Source organism: Carassius carassius, chromosome 4 (genome assembly GCF_963082965.1).
Source record: "Carassius carassius chromosome 4, fCarCar2.1, whole genome shotgun sequence".
In the NCBI taxonomy this organism is placed as follows: Eukaryota; Metazoa; Chordata; class Actinopteri; order Cypriniformes; family Cyprinidae; genus Carassius; species Carassius carassius.
Window position 1 is genome coordinate 16767079 of NC_081758.1, and position 21881 is coordinate 16788959.

The 21881-nt window shown below is 34.2% G+C and overlaps 3 protein-coding genes across 3 annotated transcripts in view; 2 read left to right on the forward strand and 1 right to left on the reverse strand.

Moving 5' to 3' along the window:
- LOC132138334 (SET-binding protein-like) overlaps positions 1–1086 on the reverse strand; it is an 80461-nt gene extending 79375 nt beyond the window's left edge. Inside the window, exon 1 of the mRNA XM_059547667.1 lies at positions 524–1086. The gene's annotated coding sequence lies outside the window, so the exon portion shown is untranslated. The remainder of the gene's footprint in view (positions 1–523) is intronic.
- A 4221-nt stretch (positions 1087–5307) lies between these two features.
- On the forward strand, positions 5308–10207 carry LOC132130081 (cyclin-dependent kinase 7-like). The gene is made up of 12 exons (XM_059541717.1): positions 5308–5464; positions 5641–5700; positions 5852–5885; positions 5967–6034; positions 6116–6184; positions 6373–6483; positions 8091–8209; positions 8314–8413; positions 9157–9243; positions 9432–9581; positions 9680–9824; positions 10148–10207. The coding sequence occupies exons 1-12, from the start codon at positions 5399–5401 to the stop codon at positions 10174–10176; spliced, it is 1038 nt and encodes a 345-aa protein (XP_059397700.1). The 5' UTR covers positions 5308–5398; the 3' UTR covers positions 10177–10207.
- Positions 10208–11241: 1034 nt separating this feature from the next.
- The window catches only part of LOC132138366 (serine incorporator 5-like), a 32399-nt gene continuing 21759 nt past the window's right edge, over positions 11242–21881 (forward strand). The window contains exon 1 of the mRNA XM_059547668.1: positions 11242–11488. Coding sequence (XP_059403651.1) covers positions 11462–11488 — 27 coding nt within the window. The 5' untranslated portion in view covers positions 11242–11461. The remainder of the gene's footprint in view (positions 11489–21881) is intronic.

A 21881-nucleotide genomic window follows, 5' to 3' on the forward strand; every position in this document is an offset into this window, starting at 1 on the left:
TAAATTACGCTGAATAATGCCTTTTCCATTTAATATATCACTATATATATATATATATATATATATATATATATATATATATATATATATATATATATATATATATATATATATATATGTATGTATGTATGTATGTGATCATACCGCACAGGTATTCTCCCGCGTCGCAAATGCTGCTGGGCTTCAGGGTGAGTTAGATAAACATTCACCTTTTGCAGTCTATGAAACTATTACTCGTTAATGATTGCCATAAGTAATGATGGATGTGTATATTTTGCTGAATTAGGACAAATTAAACAAGTATTCTAGAGTATTCTGTATAAATAAGGCAGACTGTCGATAGTCCAATTTTTTTTTCTTGTGGTTAAAATGGAGCTCTGCATTTTTTTTACGTGCAATGCAATGCAATGCAAAACAACCCGATCGGTTTACTCATTTCAGTTCAATTAAACTATAAATAGTAATATCATAAAAACTTGCATGTTGAAATTGTGGTTAAAGGAGTGCAGAGGTAAGAACTCACCCATTTCTGAAGCTCCTGCTGCTGAAGTCTAAGAGAGTAGCGTTAAATCCATCCACTAGATTGTGACAAGCACTTTACAATCCTTCAAACTCAAGCAGACGGAGTTTTTATCGCTGTAAAAAAAATGGCGTCAGTCGCAATCTCGGGTGAGATTTGTTTATAGAAAGGAAAAGCGTTCGATCAGTGGAGTGCGTCTGCAGATTCAGATGAAATGTGGGCTGAAGCTGCAGGAAGATGGTGCACAGTCACAGCGCTGCGTTGCTTCCCTCTCAAATCATCAGATCAGACTCGGGGGTGGATCGAGCCGTCCCACTGCGGAGGAAACAAATCTACTCTTATGATCCTTAATCATATCCAAAGTCCTGCTTCAGATGACACACCGGAGCCGAGCGGTCGTGCAGGGCAAATATCCAGGGATATGCAGACTCTGGCGTTCCCGTTTCTGGATGTGTTAGACCGGACTTAAGCGAGTGTGATGTGACTCTTGCTGGACTCCCGCAGTAGTTTGTGATAATGATCGCTGTGCTCTGACTGTGACTGGCCCTGCTCCTGCTGATTACTCTCCAGCGCCCTCTACATGTAGCGCGACACTCGTGTTTGTCTGTTTTGTTTGTTTATAAACGTTTTTGTCTATTCATCTATTTTTCATTGTTTACAGGTATGTGTTTGTTTGTGTGTAGCACAAAAGTTACATTTGTTAATAAGTATTTATTCATTCTTTTTTGTTTGCTTGTAGCTCAAAATATGTTTATTTATTTATTTGTCAGTTTGCCTGTAGTGAAAAAGTTTTATTAATTATAAAAAAAAAAAATTATGTTTGCTCAAAATATGTATACTTAGTTTTATCTGTTTGCCTGTAGTTCAGAATATTTGTTTGTTGTTATCTGTTTGCCTTTAGTTCAAAATATTTATTTAGTCATTTATTATTTACTTATTTATTTGTATAGCATCAAAGTTTAATGAATTAATTATTTTTTTCTGTTTGCTTGTAGCTCAAAATATGTATATTGATTAATCTGTATCTTTGTAAAAGTGTATCGTAAAATATTTATTTGTTTATTATTCATTTATTTATTTGAAGTGGAAAAATGTTTGTTTGTTTGTTTAACAAGCATAACATGTCCTGTTTTTTATGTAGGCTACATTTTTCTGTTAAGGCAGTATTATACATCTACTATACTATCACACAAACCTGCATTAGTCCTTGAAGTTTTCATTGCTGGCTTTTTTATGTTTAAGCAAAGACTTCATTGATTTTCAATAGCCATCCTTTTAGCACATTATAGCGTGTTAATCTTTTTAATCAGTCAGCAGATACACTATATATCATGTAGTCCAAATCTGTTATGGACAAAGCAGCTTACATACAACGTTTTTATTTTATTCTTAGTGACTATACTATCACTCTGGCAGACTGAAATAGTTTTATTTGGCATGGTTTAGGTCACACATCTTGCCATCTCACATAAAAAAAAATAAATAGAAGCAAATAGTGACATTTGAATAAACAAAGTGTATTTAATAGTGAACTGTCATCACTCATCCCCCACATTATTCACCTCGTTTGCCCTTTAGACAGAATGGGTGTTTTTTATATATATATATATATATCTGAGCTGTGTATTGATTGAGAGAGAACATAATGACACTCTGAGACCTCTTCAATATAGAGGTCTGCATCTGCTCTCTTGACGGCCAATCAGTGTGTCGACTGTGTTGCTAAATAGTTCTCATTGGTCAACCTTAAAAATCAATGACGCTGCCGATTATTCAAAGAGCTTCAATGATTTTTCTATTGGGGAAAAAAAAAAGTTGCCATGGATACCACATGTAAAGGGTTAAGTGTTTTTTTTTTTGGGGGGGGGGGGGGGTGTGCATGGACTACTGAGTTTATTAAAAGATCTTGCAAATTATAAATGGTGTAAATCTCATGTCCGGGTCATTTGTAAAGAATATAGCCTATAATTTAGAAACAGAAAGTGATAGCGATTGTTGAGTTACAGTCCTCAGAGCTGTGAAGAGGCCGATAAGTGAGAGGTTTTGATGTGTTGTTTGTTTCTCACACTAATATGTGGTTTTAGTGTAAGCAGCGCAGCACTTGAGCAGGCATTACATGCAGAGTCTCAAGAAGCAACGGCTGTTGGTTGCAGCATACATCTCCAGGATTGTGGCTTACATGGCTGAAATATTGTTGCATAACTTTAATATTTAAAAGACTTAAAACTTTATGAGATTGTGAGCAATTTACCAGCTCCTTTATGCTTTTGAGAATCACATATTTAGCTTATTTACGAGTTTCCTCATTCTAAGCATATTTCTTAGACAGCTTGTGCGTGAACCAGTTCCCAAAATTTTCAGAAGAGATTAGTTAACTACGGTTTCACTAACTACATCTGAAATGCAAAAATACCTGTCAATATCACCCCACGACAAAACTCGCTAAAAACCTTTTAAAGGTTTCCTTTAGCAGTTTCATAATTATTTTGCTCACCTGTTCTTCAGAATGACTGTTCAGACCGAGAATGATGTTCTTGTTCTCCTATTTACTCAGCATCACAGTTTCTGCCAGTTCACTATTACATCTAGAAGTTGTGAAATGAACAATCATATGCTCCACAGAGAAGATAAAAGAGAAATCTGTCTGTCAAACAAAACCGACTGAAAAAAACAATCATGATTGAAGAATCATGTTCATACAGAAGAAGACCCTTAATGTTGTAACCCTAGCGAAGCATACAAGCAAATAGTAGAAGTTAGAAAAAATAAAAATATAAAATTGATATTGATTTAATTCAAAGAAAACGTTAACAAAAATAATACAGAAACAGAACAAGTTCAAGTTTAAACTGTTAAAAACTAAGGAATTTAGAATTTAGTATTTTGTTCACTGCTGTTTTCAATAAATGTGTGTAAACTTAAATAAATGTTTGCACAAACGTATTTGATTCCAATGACATTTTTTTTTCGTTTTGTTAGCTATTTTCCTTTATATTCAGAGCACTGACTAAATCAAACAAATGTATTGCATCTCCCATTTCAAATGAGGCCAGTCTGAAACAACTGATACAAAATGAGTCACTGGTGTTTGTCAAGCAAATTACTGGCTATAGTTTCAAATCATTACTACTTAACACGGTAAGATTTACTTCTCACCAATCAAAAACTCACTTCTTCACAATATTGGATGCTATTTTCATTATAAACCCGCCAGAAGTCATTCTGTAATTTTGGGACATTGGGTTTTAGCAGCAGTTAAGAATTTATCTGATGGGGTTAGTGCACAAAACCACAAATGTGTTTATCAAAGTCAGAGGAAGTGGGCGTCTTCATAAGAACATAGCTTGTGCTAACCACTTCCTGTTGAGATGGGAAACTTCAGATGGTGATAGAAGGCGTACAGTAAACAAGTCAAACAAAAAGGTATCTAAGGGGCATTATGTTTTAGAAAAACCATGTGATAATTACACATTTGCATTTGTGCCTTTTAAACTTATCTTCTTACACACACTCTAGTGTGATCAAAAACTGTGTGATCCATACGATTGTGTCAATAAAAGAATAACAATGCAGTCACATGCTGGTTGAATATTCATTGACAGTGCTGAGTCTGTCTGTGTGTCTGAATAGAACTGAGTATTGACACAACACTTTAATAAATCTACAAAATGGAAGAACATATCCTAAGCAGTAACTGTTTCTGATTTATACAGTGCCCTTAATATATAACAATTATTGAGGAACAGCAGATTTAGCCATTTCTACATATGCATTGTGAGGTATAGAAAAGATAATGCATAGAAGGGGGGAAATATGACATGACTTACGTTAGATTACGTTAGATATTAATTTGTTAAGAGTATTAATAATCTAACAGCCTAATTAGAGCAGTTTAAGAAAATGCAAGTACAGCAATGCAAAGGGAAGGAGAGCGTGTTTTGCACAACATCGCCCTCTGCAGGAATTAATCGATTAATGTTACTATAGCACGACTTTGATGTGTGATTATATGATGTAACTAACCAATATGATTCATGAAGACATGAAGGAAATTTAATTTATAATTAATTATGTACGGAGCCCCGCGCCTGACATGCAGGAAAAAAAATATTAGGCTAAATCGTGTGCACGATTTACTAATTCGTTCCCTCAATGTACTAAAACGTGCACATGATTACTATTGCGTTCCCTCGATTTACTATTTCGTTCACTCGATTTATAAATTGTGCGCACGATTTAGCAAATCGACTGAACGCAACAGTAAATAGTAATTGTGTGCACGTTTTAGTCATAGACGGTTTTAGTACATTGAAGGAACGAATTAGTAAATCGTGCGCACAATTTAGTTATTTTTTCTTGCATGTCATGTGCGGGGCTCCGTACTTAAGAAGCAACTCGTAATATATTTAAAACAGAGTTCTTAATATCAGTTACTGTCAGCGAGGGTCCTCAATAAACTTCCGATGGAGTTGCAAAATGCCTTAAATTATTTAAATTAAACTACAATATACAAATTAAACTAAAATGCTAAACGTTATATATATTAATTATAATTAGTCACAAAATGGCATTATATAAAAAGCTAACCTTTAATTTATTTGTTTGTTGATATGAAAAAACAATTGATCATATTATTAAAATCCATACGTTATTATGACATTATTAATATTAAAATAATATTATATATTATTATAGAATATAATGAACGAACCGTGCGCCATCAATTCTCATAAAATGTAATATTTATCTAAGCAGTGGAGCTTTTTCAGTGCGTTGCCACCTTAAGGGACTTTTATTTGAACCGGAAGTATGAAGTGCTTTTTAATGTAGAAGGAAGTGTTCGTTCACAAAGAATAGTTTTACAGTTGATATCATATCATGGCGTTAAATGTGAAGTCCAGAGCGAAGCGCTATGAAAAGCTGGACTTTCTTGGTGAAGGACAGGTAAACGACATAACCTCAATATTTCTGAGCTGTTATGGCTCGGTTACAGGAAAAGCTTTGTTACTAAAGTGATTTTTAGAATTGACTTTCGTCATTTTTAGTGTGTAGCAGCAGAAGCTCTTGGAGGTGCGCGTTAATCGTAAATATTATTAATGCACTGTATCATTATTTTGCAGTTTGCAACTGTGTACAAAGCAAGAGACAAAACCACAAACACTATTGTCGCTATCAAAAAGGTGAGACATTTCAGGTAACACTTACTGAAAACAATCACTTCGGATCAAATTCGCTTGTTTCAGTGCTTTGTATTGGGTAGGATATTTTGAATGACTTTTTTTTTTTTTTTTATCATTCCTTCATGTTAAAAGGTGAATTTCTTGTTTGCAGATAAAAGTGGGGCACAGAACAGAAGCCAAAGATGGTGCGCTTTGAATCTGGCTTTTATAAAAACTTTATTTTGGGTAATTTGAGTCTTACACTATACATATGTTCTGTTATCCAGGCATCAACAGAACAGCTCTTCGAGAGATTAAGTTGTTGCAAGAGCTCAGTCATCCAAACATTATTGGTGTAAGTCACGTGCTATATTCATATAAGATTTTGATGCACTGTTGTTGCTAATACTGACATTAATGAACCTTTCTGCCTCAGCTCCTGGATGCTTTTGGACACAAATCTAATATCAGTCTTGTCTTTGACTTCATGGAGACGGATCTCGAGGTGACGACTTGGATGTTTATTGTTCATCAACAAACCTATCACAGAGCAAAACCTTTTAAACCTACAGTAGATCAAACCATAAAAGTCAACATCAATGCAATATAAGCATGATGCTTATCCCTAACTGTTTGGTCATTGCTCTTAAAATAATGAATATAAAGAAGTAGTTGTATTATGGTCTGTTTCAGGTGATCATAAAGGACACCAGTCTTGTATTGACACCAGCCAATATAAAGGCATACACCCTAATGACGTTACAGGGTCTGGAATACATGCACAAACACTGGATCCTGCACAGGGTAAGGCTTTGTGATATTTGCTCTATCTGTTTTTAATTATATGTACAGTAATGTTTAAAATTTGGGGGTCAGTAAGATTTTTTTTTTTTTTTTTTAAGTATGCATTACAATGATCATAAGTGACAATGAAGTCAATTATAATGTTACAAAACATTTATATTTCAAATAAATTCTGTTCTTTTGAAAAAAAAAATTCATCAAAGAATCCTGAAAAATGTAAATTCCCACAAAAATATTCAACAACACGACTAGGGTTCCACGTTAAATGTTCGGGAACTTTCCATGGGAACTTAATCTGGGGAATTTTGGGAATATTCCAAGTTTGAAACGTAACATAAATTTATGGGAATTAATTGGAGATTTGTAATAATACTTCACAATATTACTGTTTTGTTTTGTATTTTTTGATCAAATAAATGCAGGCTTGACGAGTGTAAAAAATTTCATTCACAAACATTAAAAAAGTAATGTGTATTTCTGTATGAAAACAGAGAACTAGCTCGCAGAAGGTAGAAGAGCATCACAGCTTGAGCTAGTAGCACATGATACCTAGCCTCATAAATTGTCAATGAAATAGTGCTTACTAGCTTAGATGTTTCATATCTGATTTGCTGACTTGCTAGCTACTGTATAAACACATTTTGGTATTTGCTATTTAAACTTAAAATCCATAGATCAAATACATTTACCCAGAGTAATAGACCTGTTTGGAGTATCACCGTTATGTCACTTTGCAGCTGCGAGTGAATTGTGGAATAAGAAAAAAAAAAGTATTGTTCTGCCTTTGGATGTCAGAATCATAATACAAATAATTTTTATAGAATATTTTCATCAAAGGCACCATTTGAAGCTAAACACAGACATTTAAATAGTCAGAATATGGATGAAACCTGCTATGATTAGCCTACTTTTAAAGCATAAATTTGATTTAAACAATAGGTCTTCATAATATTCTCATATGTAGTTAATCGGGACATATTGCACGAGCCCTACAGTTACAGTATGAAATACTAATTAAACCTATAACATTTTACATGACATTTACTTATTTTATCTCACAATTTACTTTTTTTCTTCTTGCAAATTTAAGTTTATATCTACTAGTTCTGACTTTTTAACTCAACAATTGTGAGTTTGTCAATTCTGAGGGAAAAAGTAATGATTTTGAGCTTAATTGCATTAAATCTAGTTGTTTTAACCAAGTTTTTTTTTTTTTTTTTTTTTGTCAAATACTTTAAGTTCCCATTCCCTTTAATTCCCATGGAAATTTTTCAGTCTTGAAAGTTCCCAGAATTTAGCAACCCTATACACAAGTGTTTTCAAAATTGGTAATAATAAAAAAAATCTATATATATAAAATAAAAAAAAGTTAAATAGTAAAATATAAGAGTTGTTTTAAATTGTAATAATATCTCACAATATTACTGTTTTTACAGTATATTTGAGTAAATAAATGCAGCCTCTGAGAGCATAAGAGACTTCTTTCAAAAACATTTTTACAAACTGTAACAGACCCCAAATTTTTGAATAGTACTTTTTTCCACACACAAAAAAAAATCCTCATTAATTCTGCCACTTCCAGTTATTGTTATCGTTTCTTTTATTAGGATCTGAAACCCAATAATTTGCTCCTGGATGAAAATGGAGTCTTGAAGCTGGCAGATTTTGGCTTAGCCAAAGCGTTTGGAAGCCCGAACCGAGTGTATACTCATCAAGTTGTTACACGGTGTGTAGAAGTCTCTGATAGTTCTGAGTAGACCTGTACAATAGTACTTAGAGTTTATTTATTATGCTATTGTTTAATTTTTCATGTTGTGTGGTACTTCTCAGATGGTATCGTGCCCCTGAGCTCCTCTTCGGTGCCAGGATGTATGGTGTGGGTGTGGACATGTGGGCAGTTGGCTGCATTCTTGCTGAGCTTTTACTCAGAGTAAGTATCTGACTTTATCCAGTGTTTGTAAAACCATTTGGTTCCTTTGAATACTAGTAGACCCTTTTCACATTTCCAGGGTTCTCAGAAGCAAAGCTGTAATAGTTAGGTAAACTTCTGTAGTGATGAACAGACACTACGACAAATAGTTATTTGTTGACCTGGACCAGAAAACCAGTCTTAAGTCGCTGGGGTATATTTTTAGCAATAGCCAAGAAAATATGGTATGGGTCAAAATTATCGATTTTTCTTTCATGCCAAAAATCATTAGGATATTAAGTAAAGATCATGTTCCATGAAGATATTTTGTAAATTTCTTACTGTAAATATATTAAACCTTAATTTAAGTTTTGTGTGTCCAGGGTCGCATTTTGTGTTTTGATTTGCCCAAATCGCAAATGAAACAAATTATGATAGTGTTTGTATGACTTTGTAAAAGAAAAGAAAAATATCAAGAGGTTGAATAATTTGGTCAGAGGAAAGATGTCAAATTTGCCATCACTCCTTCAGCCGATGTATTAGGAAAAACTCACTCAGCAGTGTTAACTAGTTTTATGTAATTTAATGGCAAGGTAAGGCCAGAGTTTTTTTCTTCTTCTTTTCAAGTTTATATCTCACAATTCTGAGAAAAAAAAGAATTGTGAGATATGAAGTCGCAATTGCATATTTATTTTTATTTAACAAGTTTGCATATTGATTAAACCATTAACATGTATTTTAATAATTGTTTGTTCTTGTGCCAGGTGCCATTTTTAGCTGGAGATTCAGACTTGGACCAGCTGACAAAGATATTTGAAGCTTTGGGAACCCCAACAGAGGAGACATGGCCTGTGAGTTGTAGTTCTCTAATATACTTATTTGTTATTGAGAGAGTTTTACTTCAGCTTCATTTGCATAAGAGAGCAAATGATTACTTGAGATAATCTACAAAGACAAGTCAATAATGTTTTGAGGCTTTGAGAAATGTATGTGTGTATATGTGCCAGAATCTGTGATTTGTGCTGATTTTTTGTTTCAGGGGATGTCTAGTCTTCCGGACTATGTGTCATTTAAACTGTTTCCTGGCACTCCATTGGAGCATATCTTCAGCGCAGCTGGCGATGACCTTCTGGAGCTCCTGAAGGCATTGTTCACCTTTAACCCCTGCACACGCGCTACAGCTACACAGGTGCCAGTAACTGGGTTGCAGTTTTATTAACTTAATCTTAATGCTTAAAACTAATGTGCATTAGAGACTGTCTGAATGAATGGATATGCTCATTCTAGGCTATGAAGATGAAGTATTTCAGCAATAGACCAGGACCAACCCCAGGACCTCAGCTTCCCAGACCAAACTCCTCAACAGAAGCCCTGAAAGAGAAAGAAAACCTGTTGATTGGAATCAAGAGAAAACGTGACAGTATTGAACAGGGTGAAGAAAACATGCGAAAATACGAGATCAATGTACCTGATAGCCATCAGTGTTCTTTAAATAATGTACAGCAGTTGTGTGGACTGAAGAATTTGCCTTTAAGAATTTGACTTTAAGTATATTTAAACAACAGATAGACATGTGAACAATGTTAAAAACTTGATTTTCTCCTCAGGGGCTCTTAAACATTTTCAGCAGCGTTTTTGTTAGAATAATGAAAGTTTCTGATTTAATTAACCAATATATAATAGATAAGGATAATCTATAACGGAAACAGTATTTAAGTTTGAAATCTAAATGTTATTTCCTTTTCCATTTCTCAGGTTCCCTTAAAAAGAAGCTGGTGTTCTGAGTGATCTGGGTGCTGTTGCTGTTGTTGTCTGCATTTAACAGAGTTACAAAATTAACATATTTATGTGTCGGTTTAATATTTTTTTTTAATGTATTTCAGGAAATTAAATTATACAAAAACTTAGCTTTGCATGTCGTGTCTGTTTCAATTATGCACATCAACCCCATTTATGTCACTAGCATATTTTTTAAGCATTTACAAAGCATATAAAAAATAAATGCTTTGCCATCTTCTTTTAATAATAATATTTTTAAATAATGTAATATATTTATATATAACAATGTTGTATTTTAATAAGCAATGATTATAAGGATTTAGTGTAGTTAATTTTAAATCCCCGTTCATCTTTCTTTCCAAGCCGTGTTATTGTTTTCGTCATAAAGACAGTTTGATTAGTTTGAAGCTGAGGTCCTGAGGAGGGTGCTGTTGTCTCAGCCCTGGCTGTAACTTCTCTCTTTTCCAGTTGAGTTTGTCAGTGAACCGAACAGGCTGCACTTCACCAACACTTTGTGATATGTTTATATTCTAATATTTACAGACAGAATTTCAATAACCAAAGACCATGTAAAACCCATTAGTATTACATAAATACATTCTGTCTCGACGTACAGATAGTTCAACCCAGTCACTGACTTACAGTTGAAAACATGTTTTCTACAGCTTGCATACTTTACAGATAGTGTCAAACACGGTGAAGGAAAGGCCACTGGAGTACAAATCCAACCAAAACCCCCCACCCATAAGCCACTATACTAAACAAAACGAGTAAAACCACATATTTGCCATAATTTAAAACAATGATATCCGAATTGGAATAACAAACACATGATAAAAACGCGTTCCTGTTTCCTACTAAGAGTTGGCCCGGCTGAAATATCATAGATCTCGAAATATATGTTTTTTAATGTCATTGTGGTCGAATTCGAAACCCTCACACGACGACAGCGGAAGTGTTATTCGAGGATGTTTTCTTTTCGATTAGGATGCAAGATCAATATTGTATGATGAAACAACAAAGCAGTGCTGAAACCCAACACGGCTCTGTTATTTGGATTTAAGTAGGCCATCATTTCACATTTTCACTTCCGCGCGCAGCCCGGACTCCTCTTCTCTTGTCTGCTGCTCGCAAACACGTCGTCACAGTCACAGTCACAGTCCATTGTGAGCGGCGGCAGATTGCGAGAGCTCAGGACACAGGAGCCACGGTCGCGTGATTTAGAATCTCACAAGCTGAACATTTGAACCGGATCGCTGTGTGTAAAGGAGGAATCGCCTCGCCGTCGGCATGTGTGAACCGTGTTGTTTGTCTCAGGTGAGTGATGCGTGATGCGTTGACTGTACGGCGTGTACAAACATCACCGTCTTATTATGAGCCGCGCGGAGCACTCGGTTTCTCCTGTTAGCGTTTTATGCGTAACATTATGCTTTAGAAGAAGTTTAACTATAAAAGTTCTGTTCTTTTAACGTTTGTGATTGTTGTATTTGTAAATACGTAACTGTCAGTTTCAAGTGTACTGTACAATCAGTTATTTTGTCACCCGTGTTTGTCCTGTGTCACCTAACAGCTGTGCGTGCTCAATAGTAAATGCGCTACGCATCATTATTTCATGTTTATAGTGAATTTTATCCGCATACATTACTGTTTTTTTATTTAGCAAAACTAGTTTCTTGTTTAGTTTCTTGTTTTAGTTAAAACTTATGACTATGAAGACACTAGGTACAGTAAAAACAACAACGACAACATCAACTGTCGAAATTACAGTTCTAAAATCTAAAAGTATTATTGACAGCAGTCTCTACAGAACACCAGGATCATGTTTAGATTTATTTAATAAAAATGTTGACAATTTGTTTGGTACCCTTAATAAGATGCATATTGTGTGTGGTAATTTTAATATAAATCTCTTAAATCCTCATAATAATATGAAAACACACATATATAGTAATATAGTAATAATCTATTTCCACTTACACTAAACCCACAAGAATCACAGCTGATACAGCTACTTTAATAGATAATATATTTACGAACGGACTTGAAACCCAAATAATTTCTGGATTGCTCATAAATGATATTACTGATCATCTTCCTGTGTTCAGTATTTTTCACAAACTCCTTAATAGGAGTTTGTGAAAAATACTATTTTCAAAGTAGATCAAAATTAAAATTATACGTCATAGAACCTCTGAAACCATGACTGCCCTAAAAACCGATTTGTTTAACCAGACATGGGACAAGGTCTATGCAATTTCTGACCCTGATAAGGCCTATGACATTTTTTTGTCTACACTATTAGGTCTTTATGATAAACACTGCCCACTAAAGGAATACTCTACTAAAGACAGAACCAACATAGAGAAACCATGGATAACAAAGGGCATAGCCAACGCTTGTAAAAAGAAAAAAATACCTCCACAAATTATTAATTAAACATAGAACCAGCAGAGGAAGCAGAGGACAATTATAAATCGTACAAAAATAAGTTAATTAACATAATAAGATCTAATAGACACTTCTATTATTATAATATTTTGGAACAGCATAAAAACAACATCCAGAGTAGGCTACTTGGAAAGTACTAAATATTATTATCAAGCAGCGAACCAACAAAAATGATTATCCAAATTACTTTGTGAAAGACGGCCAAATCTTAAATGGTAATAAGGAAATATCAATGATGTAATTTCCTTATTGTAACATCCATCAGATGTAAAGGAAATAGATAAAAACATCATTAAAGGAAATGTGAACTCTTTGTTCTTGAGGAGTGTGGATGAAAATGAAATTATCCAAATGGTGAGTAAACTTAAGAATAAGAGGTCAACAGACTGTTTCGAATTTGACACAATCGTAGTAAAAGAAATTATATATAGTATTGTAGCTCCATTCGTATATATTTTTAATCAGTCTTCTTACGGGCCTCTTTCATTCTAAAATGAAAACGGCCAAGGTAGTACCCATTTTTAAAGGTGGAGATAAACACCAATTTACAAACTACAGGCCAATTTCACTACTTCCACAATTTTAATTTTTTTTAGAAAAGTTATATGTTGTAAGACTTGATGATTATCTCAATAAATTCAACCTTATTTCAGATTACCAATTGGTTTCAGGTCAAACAGAGCAACCTCAATGGCAGTCATTGATTGAGCGATTGATAACGGAGAGTACACTGTCAGTGTTTTTATCGACCTGAGCAAGGCATTTGATATCATTGATCACAATCAGTTGTTGGATAAAGTAGAACGATATGGTATTAAAGGCATTGCCCATGATTGGTTGAGAGATTATCTTAGTGGCAGAGATCAATACGTACATATTAACAACTTTGACTCTGAAAGAACAAACATAACGCATGGAGTTCCACAGGGCTCTATACTGGGGCCAAAGCTGTTCATAATGTACATAAATGAAATTCCGGAGGTCTTGACAAAGTTAAATAGAATTTTGTTTGCCGATGATACTAGTCTCTGTTGCTCTGGACAAAATTTTTATAGTTCCTCTTGGAGAGAGTGAAAAAAGAGCTTTCCAAATGAATAACTTGGTTTGATTATAACAAAGTATCAATGAACTTGAATAAAACTAAATGTTTTATTTTTGGTAATAGAAAAATTGAGGAATCAATTAAAATTAAAATTAATCATATAGAAATTGAGAGAGTGTGTAACACAAAATTTTTGGGTATCTATATTGATGATAAACTCAACTGGAATTTACATATAAACTATCTAAAGACAAAATTATCTTAAATTATTGGTATAATGTGTAAAATTAAATCATGTATAAATCAAAATTCACTATATTTATTATATAATTCACTCATTCTTCCGTACCTAAATTATTGTGTAGAAACATGGGGGAATAATTATAAATCTATTATCAAACCTATCTTCATATTGCAGAAGAAAGCTATTAGAATTGTTAACGGAGTAAATTATTATGCACCAACTAACCCATTGTTTATTAAATTAAAAGCATTGAAATTACAGTTGATCTTAGCACAGCTGCAATGATGTATAAGGTTCACAATCTCAAGTTTCCAGTCTGTATTCAGGAGAGTTTCAAGCTCAGAGAGACTCTATATCATTTGAGAGGAATCGGGGTCTATCAAAAAAATAAGGCCAGGACCAATACCAAAGGGAGGTGTTTCTCAGTTAGAGGAGTAAATCTATGGAATAGCCTGGATGACACATTAAAACAATCTATATCAATAAAGGTGTTCAATTTTTTTAAAAATCAAATGTGATTGGTAGCTATATTGCATTAGAATGATATTGTTTAGTTTAAATACCATTAAAATAAGTAGAAGGCCGGTGTATAATGCAATGATTCACGGCAGTATTAGGGTAATGGAATGTTTAGAGGAAAATTAACAAGGTGACTTGTAATGTTATTAGTAATGGCTTACATTTGAAAAATATCTTCTTTATTATGTTATTCGTATGAGCTGGTAATATTCTTACATCTGTTTCCACTTTGCTACTTTATGATTATTGTTGCCTCATGCTGGGTATTTAAATCTTGGTGTAAATAGGGTTAAGCATCAATAAGTGTTTCACTTCAGCCTAAACCCCTTCAGTCATCGCTGTACTATAATAATTCTGTTTGTATATGTTGTTATATCTGAATGACTGAGGAAATAAACTACTACTACTACTACTATCTTAATCCAGCCGAAGAAGTCTCCCAGACTGGTCAAACTGATCTGTTAGATAGTTTAAGAGGGTTTTGGGACATTTTTCAGCCTGAATCCAGCTAAACACCTATTTGGCTTGACAGATAGACCAGCATAAACCACAAAGACCAGCAAACCATCTTAGGCTGTTTTAAGTTTATTTATTTATTAGCAGACTAATGCTTTCTGCTACTTTACACGACTGTGTTTTTCCATCAACTGTGGTGTCAGACTTATCCTTTTAGCCAGTATTTTATCATAACTGGCTCCATCGGTCAGGAAATTATCTCCATGTTTTGTCTTCCTTTTGTCCTCATTTCATTCTGGTCAGCACAAATATATCTATATCGGTACTTGTTTCCAACAGAACCATACTTGCAAATCAAATGCGAATCAAACAGACAATATTGGACACCCCACCAGGAAACACTTCAGGTCTAGATGTGATAAATGAGGGACAGTGTAATTGTCTCCTTCACATTCCCAGTTGACTAATTTTTTCTGAGGTCCGACTGGACTTGTATGCCCATTGTACGTTGTGGGGTCTGGGGGTGGTCTTTTCATTTCCAGGTTGGATCCATGTGGCTGCTTGTTTGCATAAGATTAGCAGTGGGAAGAGAGAGCTTGCAGTTAGTGTTCAGCATCAATAGTGTTGTCTCATTAGTGCTAAGCTTGTCCGAGCTGGCCCCACAAATGTGTGGAGTTGGGAGGCACTGGCATTGCGTAGTCTCAATGTTTGTTAACTAATTGCTATCAAAAGATAACACACTTTGTTTTACTGTTGATTCCACTTTGACGGTAATTGTTTCCCTATTTACGCCAACAACAGTAGCATTTATTAACATATGTAGGTTTCCTATCCAAATAATCAACCTCACAAGACAACACTATACTCAATGTGGTTCGGTTAATTGGTTTAAATTATGATCCTCTTATAATATCAAAGCTATTAAAGTGGCATAACACAGGTAGAACAGTCAAATTTATCTTTGTTGAGCAATACCATAAATACTAGACAGAATAATTTACTCACCCTCATGTTGTTTCAAACCCGTATGACTTATTTTCATTTCAGGATGCATATTTTGAAGATATTTTGAAGTTTTGACAGTTTTTGTAAATTAATTTAATGTAAATGTTGTCCAAAACAACAATGGGGCCCACTGACTTTTTCATTGTAATGGACAAAAAAATTTTATCTGAAGAAAATAAGTATTTTAGGATGACATTAGTCAATGATAGCAGTTGGGTTAACTGTCCTTTTAAGACAACATTTCTCGACTTCCATCTCATTAACTTCATTGTGTTGTGGGTTTTTGGTCAACACTGTACACTTGTCAATTTCACCTAGGGCTGCACGATTAATCGAACGCTATTAATCGCGATTGTCATGTGCATTTTGTCAGTAAATCTCCATCACCTGCTTTCAGGTGGAGCAGCATTTACTACACAGAGCCATAGCTCTCTGGCAAGCTATGCAAAATTGTGTTCATAATAGCAGACGATATAATTGTAGGATTATGAAATCGATGAAATCGTTTGCGATAATAATAGCTGTTTGCGTATCTTCTCTTTGAACTAAGGCTCTGTGTAGTAGGTTAAATGCTCCTCCATCTGAGAGTACATGAAAATACCTATTTTCCATAACTCCAAATTCACTTTATAACGTCAGTCGATTGTTTAAAATAAATCCTTCTGTGAGATGGTGTGGCTTCATAAAAAGAATAATTAAGGCACACAATATTTAATTGTATTCTAAGAAGTGATAATGGCTATGTCGATAAGCATTTCATTATAGATAATACTTTATTATGATGCAATTTATAATAAGAAGAACTCATATATTGTCGTAGTGGTGTATTTATTATAGTCACATTGAATCAATGAAAGCAGTTAAATCTACTGTTTATTCAGCTGCAGCGATAGGCATTTCCTGGATTTCTTCTTTGGGGCATATTTGGATTTTCAGCACGAGAGCATCTTCTGATCTTCGGCTGGAGATAGTGCTGATCACAGAACTGTGCTTCACTGAAAGATATGCATGACAATAGCAGCTTCTGCCTAATTGCAATTTATTGCCTTTGCGATTTAATTTTGATTAATTGTGCAGCTCTAGTTCCATGATGCCTTTTTTTAAACTCTTATTTTGTTGGAGGTTCACACTAAGAACGATAACTGTAAAGCAGTGGTGGAAAGAGTACTGAAAATTTATACTTAAGTACAAGTACTGTGACATTGATGAAAAAATACTCAATTACAAGTAAAAAGTATTCCTCTCAAAAAATACTCAGAGTACAAGTTACTAGTTACTTTTTAGCTGGCGATATTTAGTTACCAAAAAATATTTATATCAAAGATCTACGTGCATGGATAATAGCAACTTTTAACAAAACCCACTTTTATCTTATTGACAAAGTATGTTAATTAGTGGTCTTGATACAGGGATTTATAACTTCAATATCTGGTTGTATAGGAATGGTTAAAGAAGTCCTATTATGCTCTTTTACAATGTCTTGAATTTGTTTTGGGGGTGTACTAGAACATGCTCTCATGTTTGGTGGTTCGAAAAACACATTATTTTACACATAATTTACATTATTACAATACCTTTCTCCCCAGCCTGGCACAAATGGTTTGATTAGTTCTGGGTTTGATGAAGACCTGACTTACGAAAAACAAAAAGTGTTGCGATGGGTGAACAGCTCAGACGGTGTTTAAGTACTGCCCGCCCCTTGCCAAAGCAGCAAGTACCCTCTGATAAGGATATTGCCATATCAAATTCATATTGTTTTGGAAAACAACGCTTAGCTTATGTTTCTAGGTTCCGAAATGTTTCTCAACTCTTGCAAAATTGACTTTTTGCTCTTTTTGTACTGTAAAACTATCTGGAAATCTAACTGTGATATCTCCTACAGATGTCTGGGCTTGAGTCATAACTGATTGTCCCATGAATCAGCCGAAATGATACATTCTATAAAAATGGTGGTTTATTGCTCAGTAACATTGCACTTGGAAAACATTCATGCCTGGATTCCAAGTTAGCGTTGCAGATCTGTTAATACAGGAAGGGTATCTATTATCTTCATTATTTGTTAGTAAATTATTCAATAACACACTGTTCTTGATCAGGCATTGAAGTAACTTTATTTGTAAGAACTGATTTGTCTAAACACCCGCATGAAAACAAAGATGTGTAAAGACTCCAGTGTGCTTCTCAGTTTTGACTAATGAATCGGCATTAAATATGAAGACGGTTGAAGAATATGTCACCTTAATACAGCTAACTACACTAACCTTTTCCACTGGTTGCACTTGCGTGACTAACTTTTTCAGTTACTGGCACAAAACATGATTTGGTCACACAAATCTTTTATAGTAAGCCGCTCTGGATAATAATGAAACTGTATTGCATACAGATGTGCTTTTAATTTTACTTGCCATCTTTTAAACCACATGTCTTCTTGTTTTATTTCTTACAGTACACCCAGTGCATTGCTCTGTCTTGGTACCTTAAAGGGTTAGTTCACCCAGATAGCAAAATTATGTAATTAATAACTTACCCTCATGTTGTTCCAAACCCGTAAGACCTCCGTTTATCTTTGGAACACAGTTTAAGATATTTTAGATTTAGTCCGAGAGCTCTCAGTCCCTCCATTGAAGCTGTGTGTACGGTATACTGTCCATGTCCAGAAAGGTAAGAAAAACATCTTCAAAGTAGTCCATGTGACATCAGAGGGTCAGTTAGAATTTTTTGAAGCATCGAAAATACATTTTGGTCCAAAAATAGCAAAAACGACGACTTTATTCAGCATTGTCTTCTCTTTCGTGTCTGTTGTGTGAGAGAGTTCAAAACAAAGCAGTCTGGATATCCGGTTCGCGAACGAATCATTCAGTTCACCAAATCTAACTGAATCGTTTTAAACGGTTCGCATCTCTAATACGCATTAATCCACAAATGACTTAAGCTGTTAACTTTTTTAATATGGCTGACACTCCCTCTGAGTTCAAACAAACCAATATCCTGAAGTAAATCATTTACTCAAACAGTACACTGACTGAACTGCTGTGAAGAGAGAACTGAAGATGAACACCGAGCCGAGCCAGATAACGCACAACAGACTGACTCGTTCAGGTGGTGCAGGTGTACCAGTGGGCCCTGTCTGAAATGGTTTAATATTTACTGTATGTTCGTTCTATTTATTTATTTATTTGTGCTATTTACACAGTTTAATTTTATTTATTTATTTTTTAAGTGTCCAGAAACTATTTTAAAATAGCACTGCATAATCTTCACTGTAAAATAAAATACACAGTCAAACCAAAATGTATTCAGACACCTTCAACATTTCTCACACTATCACAGTTTATTTGCTATAGTTTAGAAATTGGTAATAAAATATGACAAGAACTCAGAGTTAAACTGTGTCGGAACAAATACCTCTTGATAATGTCAGATAACTTTAATAGAAAGATATGTAATGGAATAAACCAAAACTTCAGACAACTGTCAGTATGACAATATTTACACAACTATCAATACTTTGTTGAACAGTTACCAAGCAAGAAATGCTTAATTTTGTTCAGTCTGTGGTGTGAAAAGGTTTCATTAGCAATTAAAGAAAGAAACACTTAAGCAAAAAATGATCAGGTCCCTAATTTTTTATTTATTTTATTAATTTCACTGGTAGTCTACAGTATGAATAATTTTTGGGTATAATATTTCACAGTTGGCTGTATTTTGCTATACTCACTTACATAAATGAACTAGTGTCCTGCACCCACTAGTAAAAAAATATAATCAATTATATTTGATATTATATTTGACAAAGATATTTTTGGTTTGACTGTTGATAAATTCTTGTTAAAACTACAATGTAATCAGTCAAGAGCAGTGAGTGATTTACTTTCATTTTCATAAATTAAAAACACTGAAAGCAGAGCTAGTAAATTAGGCGCGGTCACTTTAAGAGACAATGCATCCATTATAATGATACACATCCAATTTCTTTCTCAACTCTTTACTTTCACTTAAGACATAACCACAGACTTTTCAAACACACTTTCCAAGACAGGTATTTCGACATATTTAGTATGTATTTGTCGGTACAAAAGCAAAAAAACTTTGAGAAGCGTCTCTGCGTGCGCCCTGAACACCGCGGTGCTGAATTGGGCCCTTTCGCTTTTCGCTCTTTTTTTTTTTCTGTTTGTTTAATCTGCGATTTGTATTTGTTCGTTAAGGTGCAGGAGGACGCGAATGTCCTGAAAGAGAGATCAGTTCAGTGTTGCTGTCCATGAGCTGCGGCTCTCTCGTGCGCACCGAACAGAGCATGCGAGTAACCAGCTGCTCAGTTCAGCTTTCCCGCATCGCGGGGCTGAAGCCAACTGGATGTGTTGAATGCTCAGAGCACGTTATAAAACGTATTTTTAAAATACACATTTCTGTTTTAATAAATGCTCATACTAAATCATAGCATATTGCCTAAAACATAAGGTAGGTACAAAAATAATAAAGACCATTTTGGTCGCAGTGTAGTTCCCTGTTAATAGGACAAAACGTGTACCCCACATCCCATTGTCCTCTGGGCTTTTTGTGGTTTTTACACGTTCCTCAAATCTCAGCTAGTGAGTTTCTTTTTTTCTTCTTCTTCTAGCGAACTGAATTCAGACATTTGTGGCAGGACAATCTGTGTTGACTTTGTGGGTATTAGTGAGACATTCTCACCCTTGTGAATTTCACACAGCCTTTACACATCTCATACTCTCTCTGACTTCCTCCATTACTGTCGTAGAGGGTGTTTATAACCTTGTCCCCCCATGACTCTTTGGATTACTATGTATTTGCAACTGAAAATGCTGTCAAGTAGTCACCATCCATCCATCAGTGTTGTGCAGTGAGAAGGTTTGACTCTTCAGTGTTACTATGGGCACTCTTCGCACTGGACAAAAGAGCACTGTTTTGTGTACACTTCAAACAGTGAAGTGATACATTTTTGCCTCGGCTGTACAATTGCCTGGCTAACAGTCCCACAGAGCAGCTATTCATGACATGGAGACTAAGGATGAATTGTCTGCTGAGTTTCAACAGTGATCGTACTTGAGCTCAATGAAATATATCAGATAACTTTGTCTATTAATGTTCCTGGCCATTTGTAACATGCACCAGGGATCAGTTTAAATTGTGTTCAATAATTTGTTGGGCTGCCAAGTGTCTTGTTAGATATAATTATTAAATAATTAAATATTAGCAGGGATGTGATGAGACACTTATCCGACAATTAAATTAAACTTCCATTTTAATGAATTATATGCAGCAATAAACAACATGTAAACTAGAGCTGCAAGATTCTGGATAAATTGAGAATCATGTTTTTATATATATATATACAGTACAGACCAAAAGTTTGGAAACATTACTATTTTTAATGTTTTTGAAAGAAGTTTCTTCTGCTCATCAAGCCTGCATTTATTTGATCAAAAATACAGAAAAAACAGTAATATTGTGAAATATTGTTGCAACTTAAAATAATTGTTTTTAAATTTATTATACTTTTAAATTATCATTTATTTCTGTGATGCAAAGCTGAATTTTTAGGATCATTATCACTTGATCCTTTAGAAATCATTCTAATATGATGATTCATTATCAAAGTTGGAAACAGTTCTGCTGCTTAATATTTTTTCAGAACATGTGATACTTTTTTAGGATACTTTGATGAATAATAAAAAAAAAAAAAGCTATGTTTTTAAAAAAAATAAATATAACACACACTACTGGTCAGTAATTTGGGGTCAGTAATTTTTTTCTTTCTTTCTTTTTTTTTAAAAATAAAATAAATACTTTTATTCAGCAAGGATGTGCTAAATTGATAAAAAGTGATAGTAAAGAAAATATATTATTAGAATATATATTATTAGAATTTTTTTTATTTTGAATAAATGCAGTTCTTTTTAACCTTTTATTCATCAAATATATTAGACAGCAGAACTGTTTCCAACACTCATAATAAATCAGAATATTAGAATGATTTC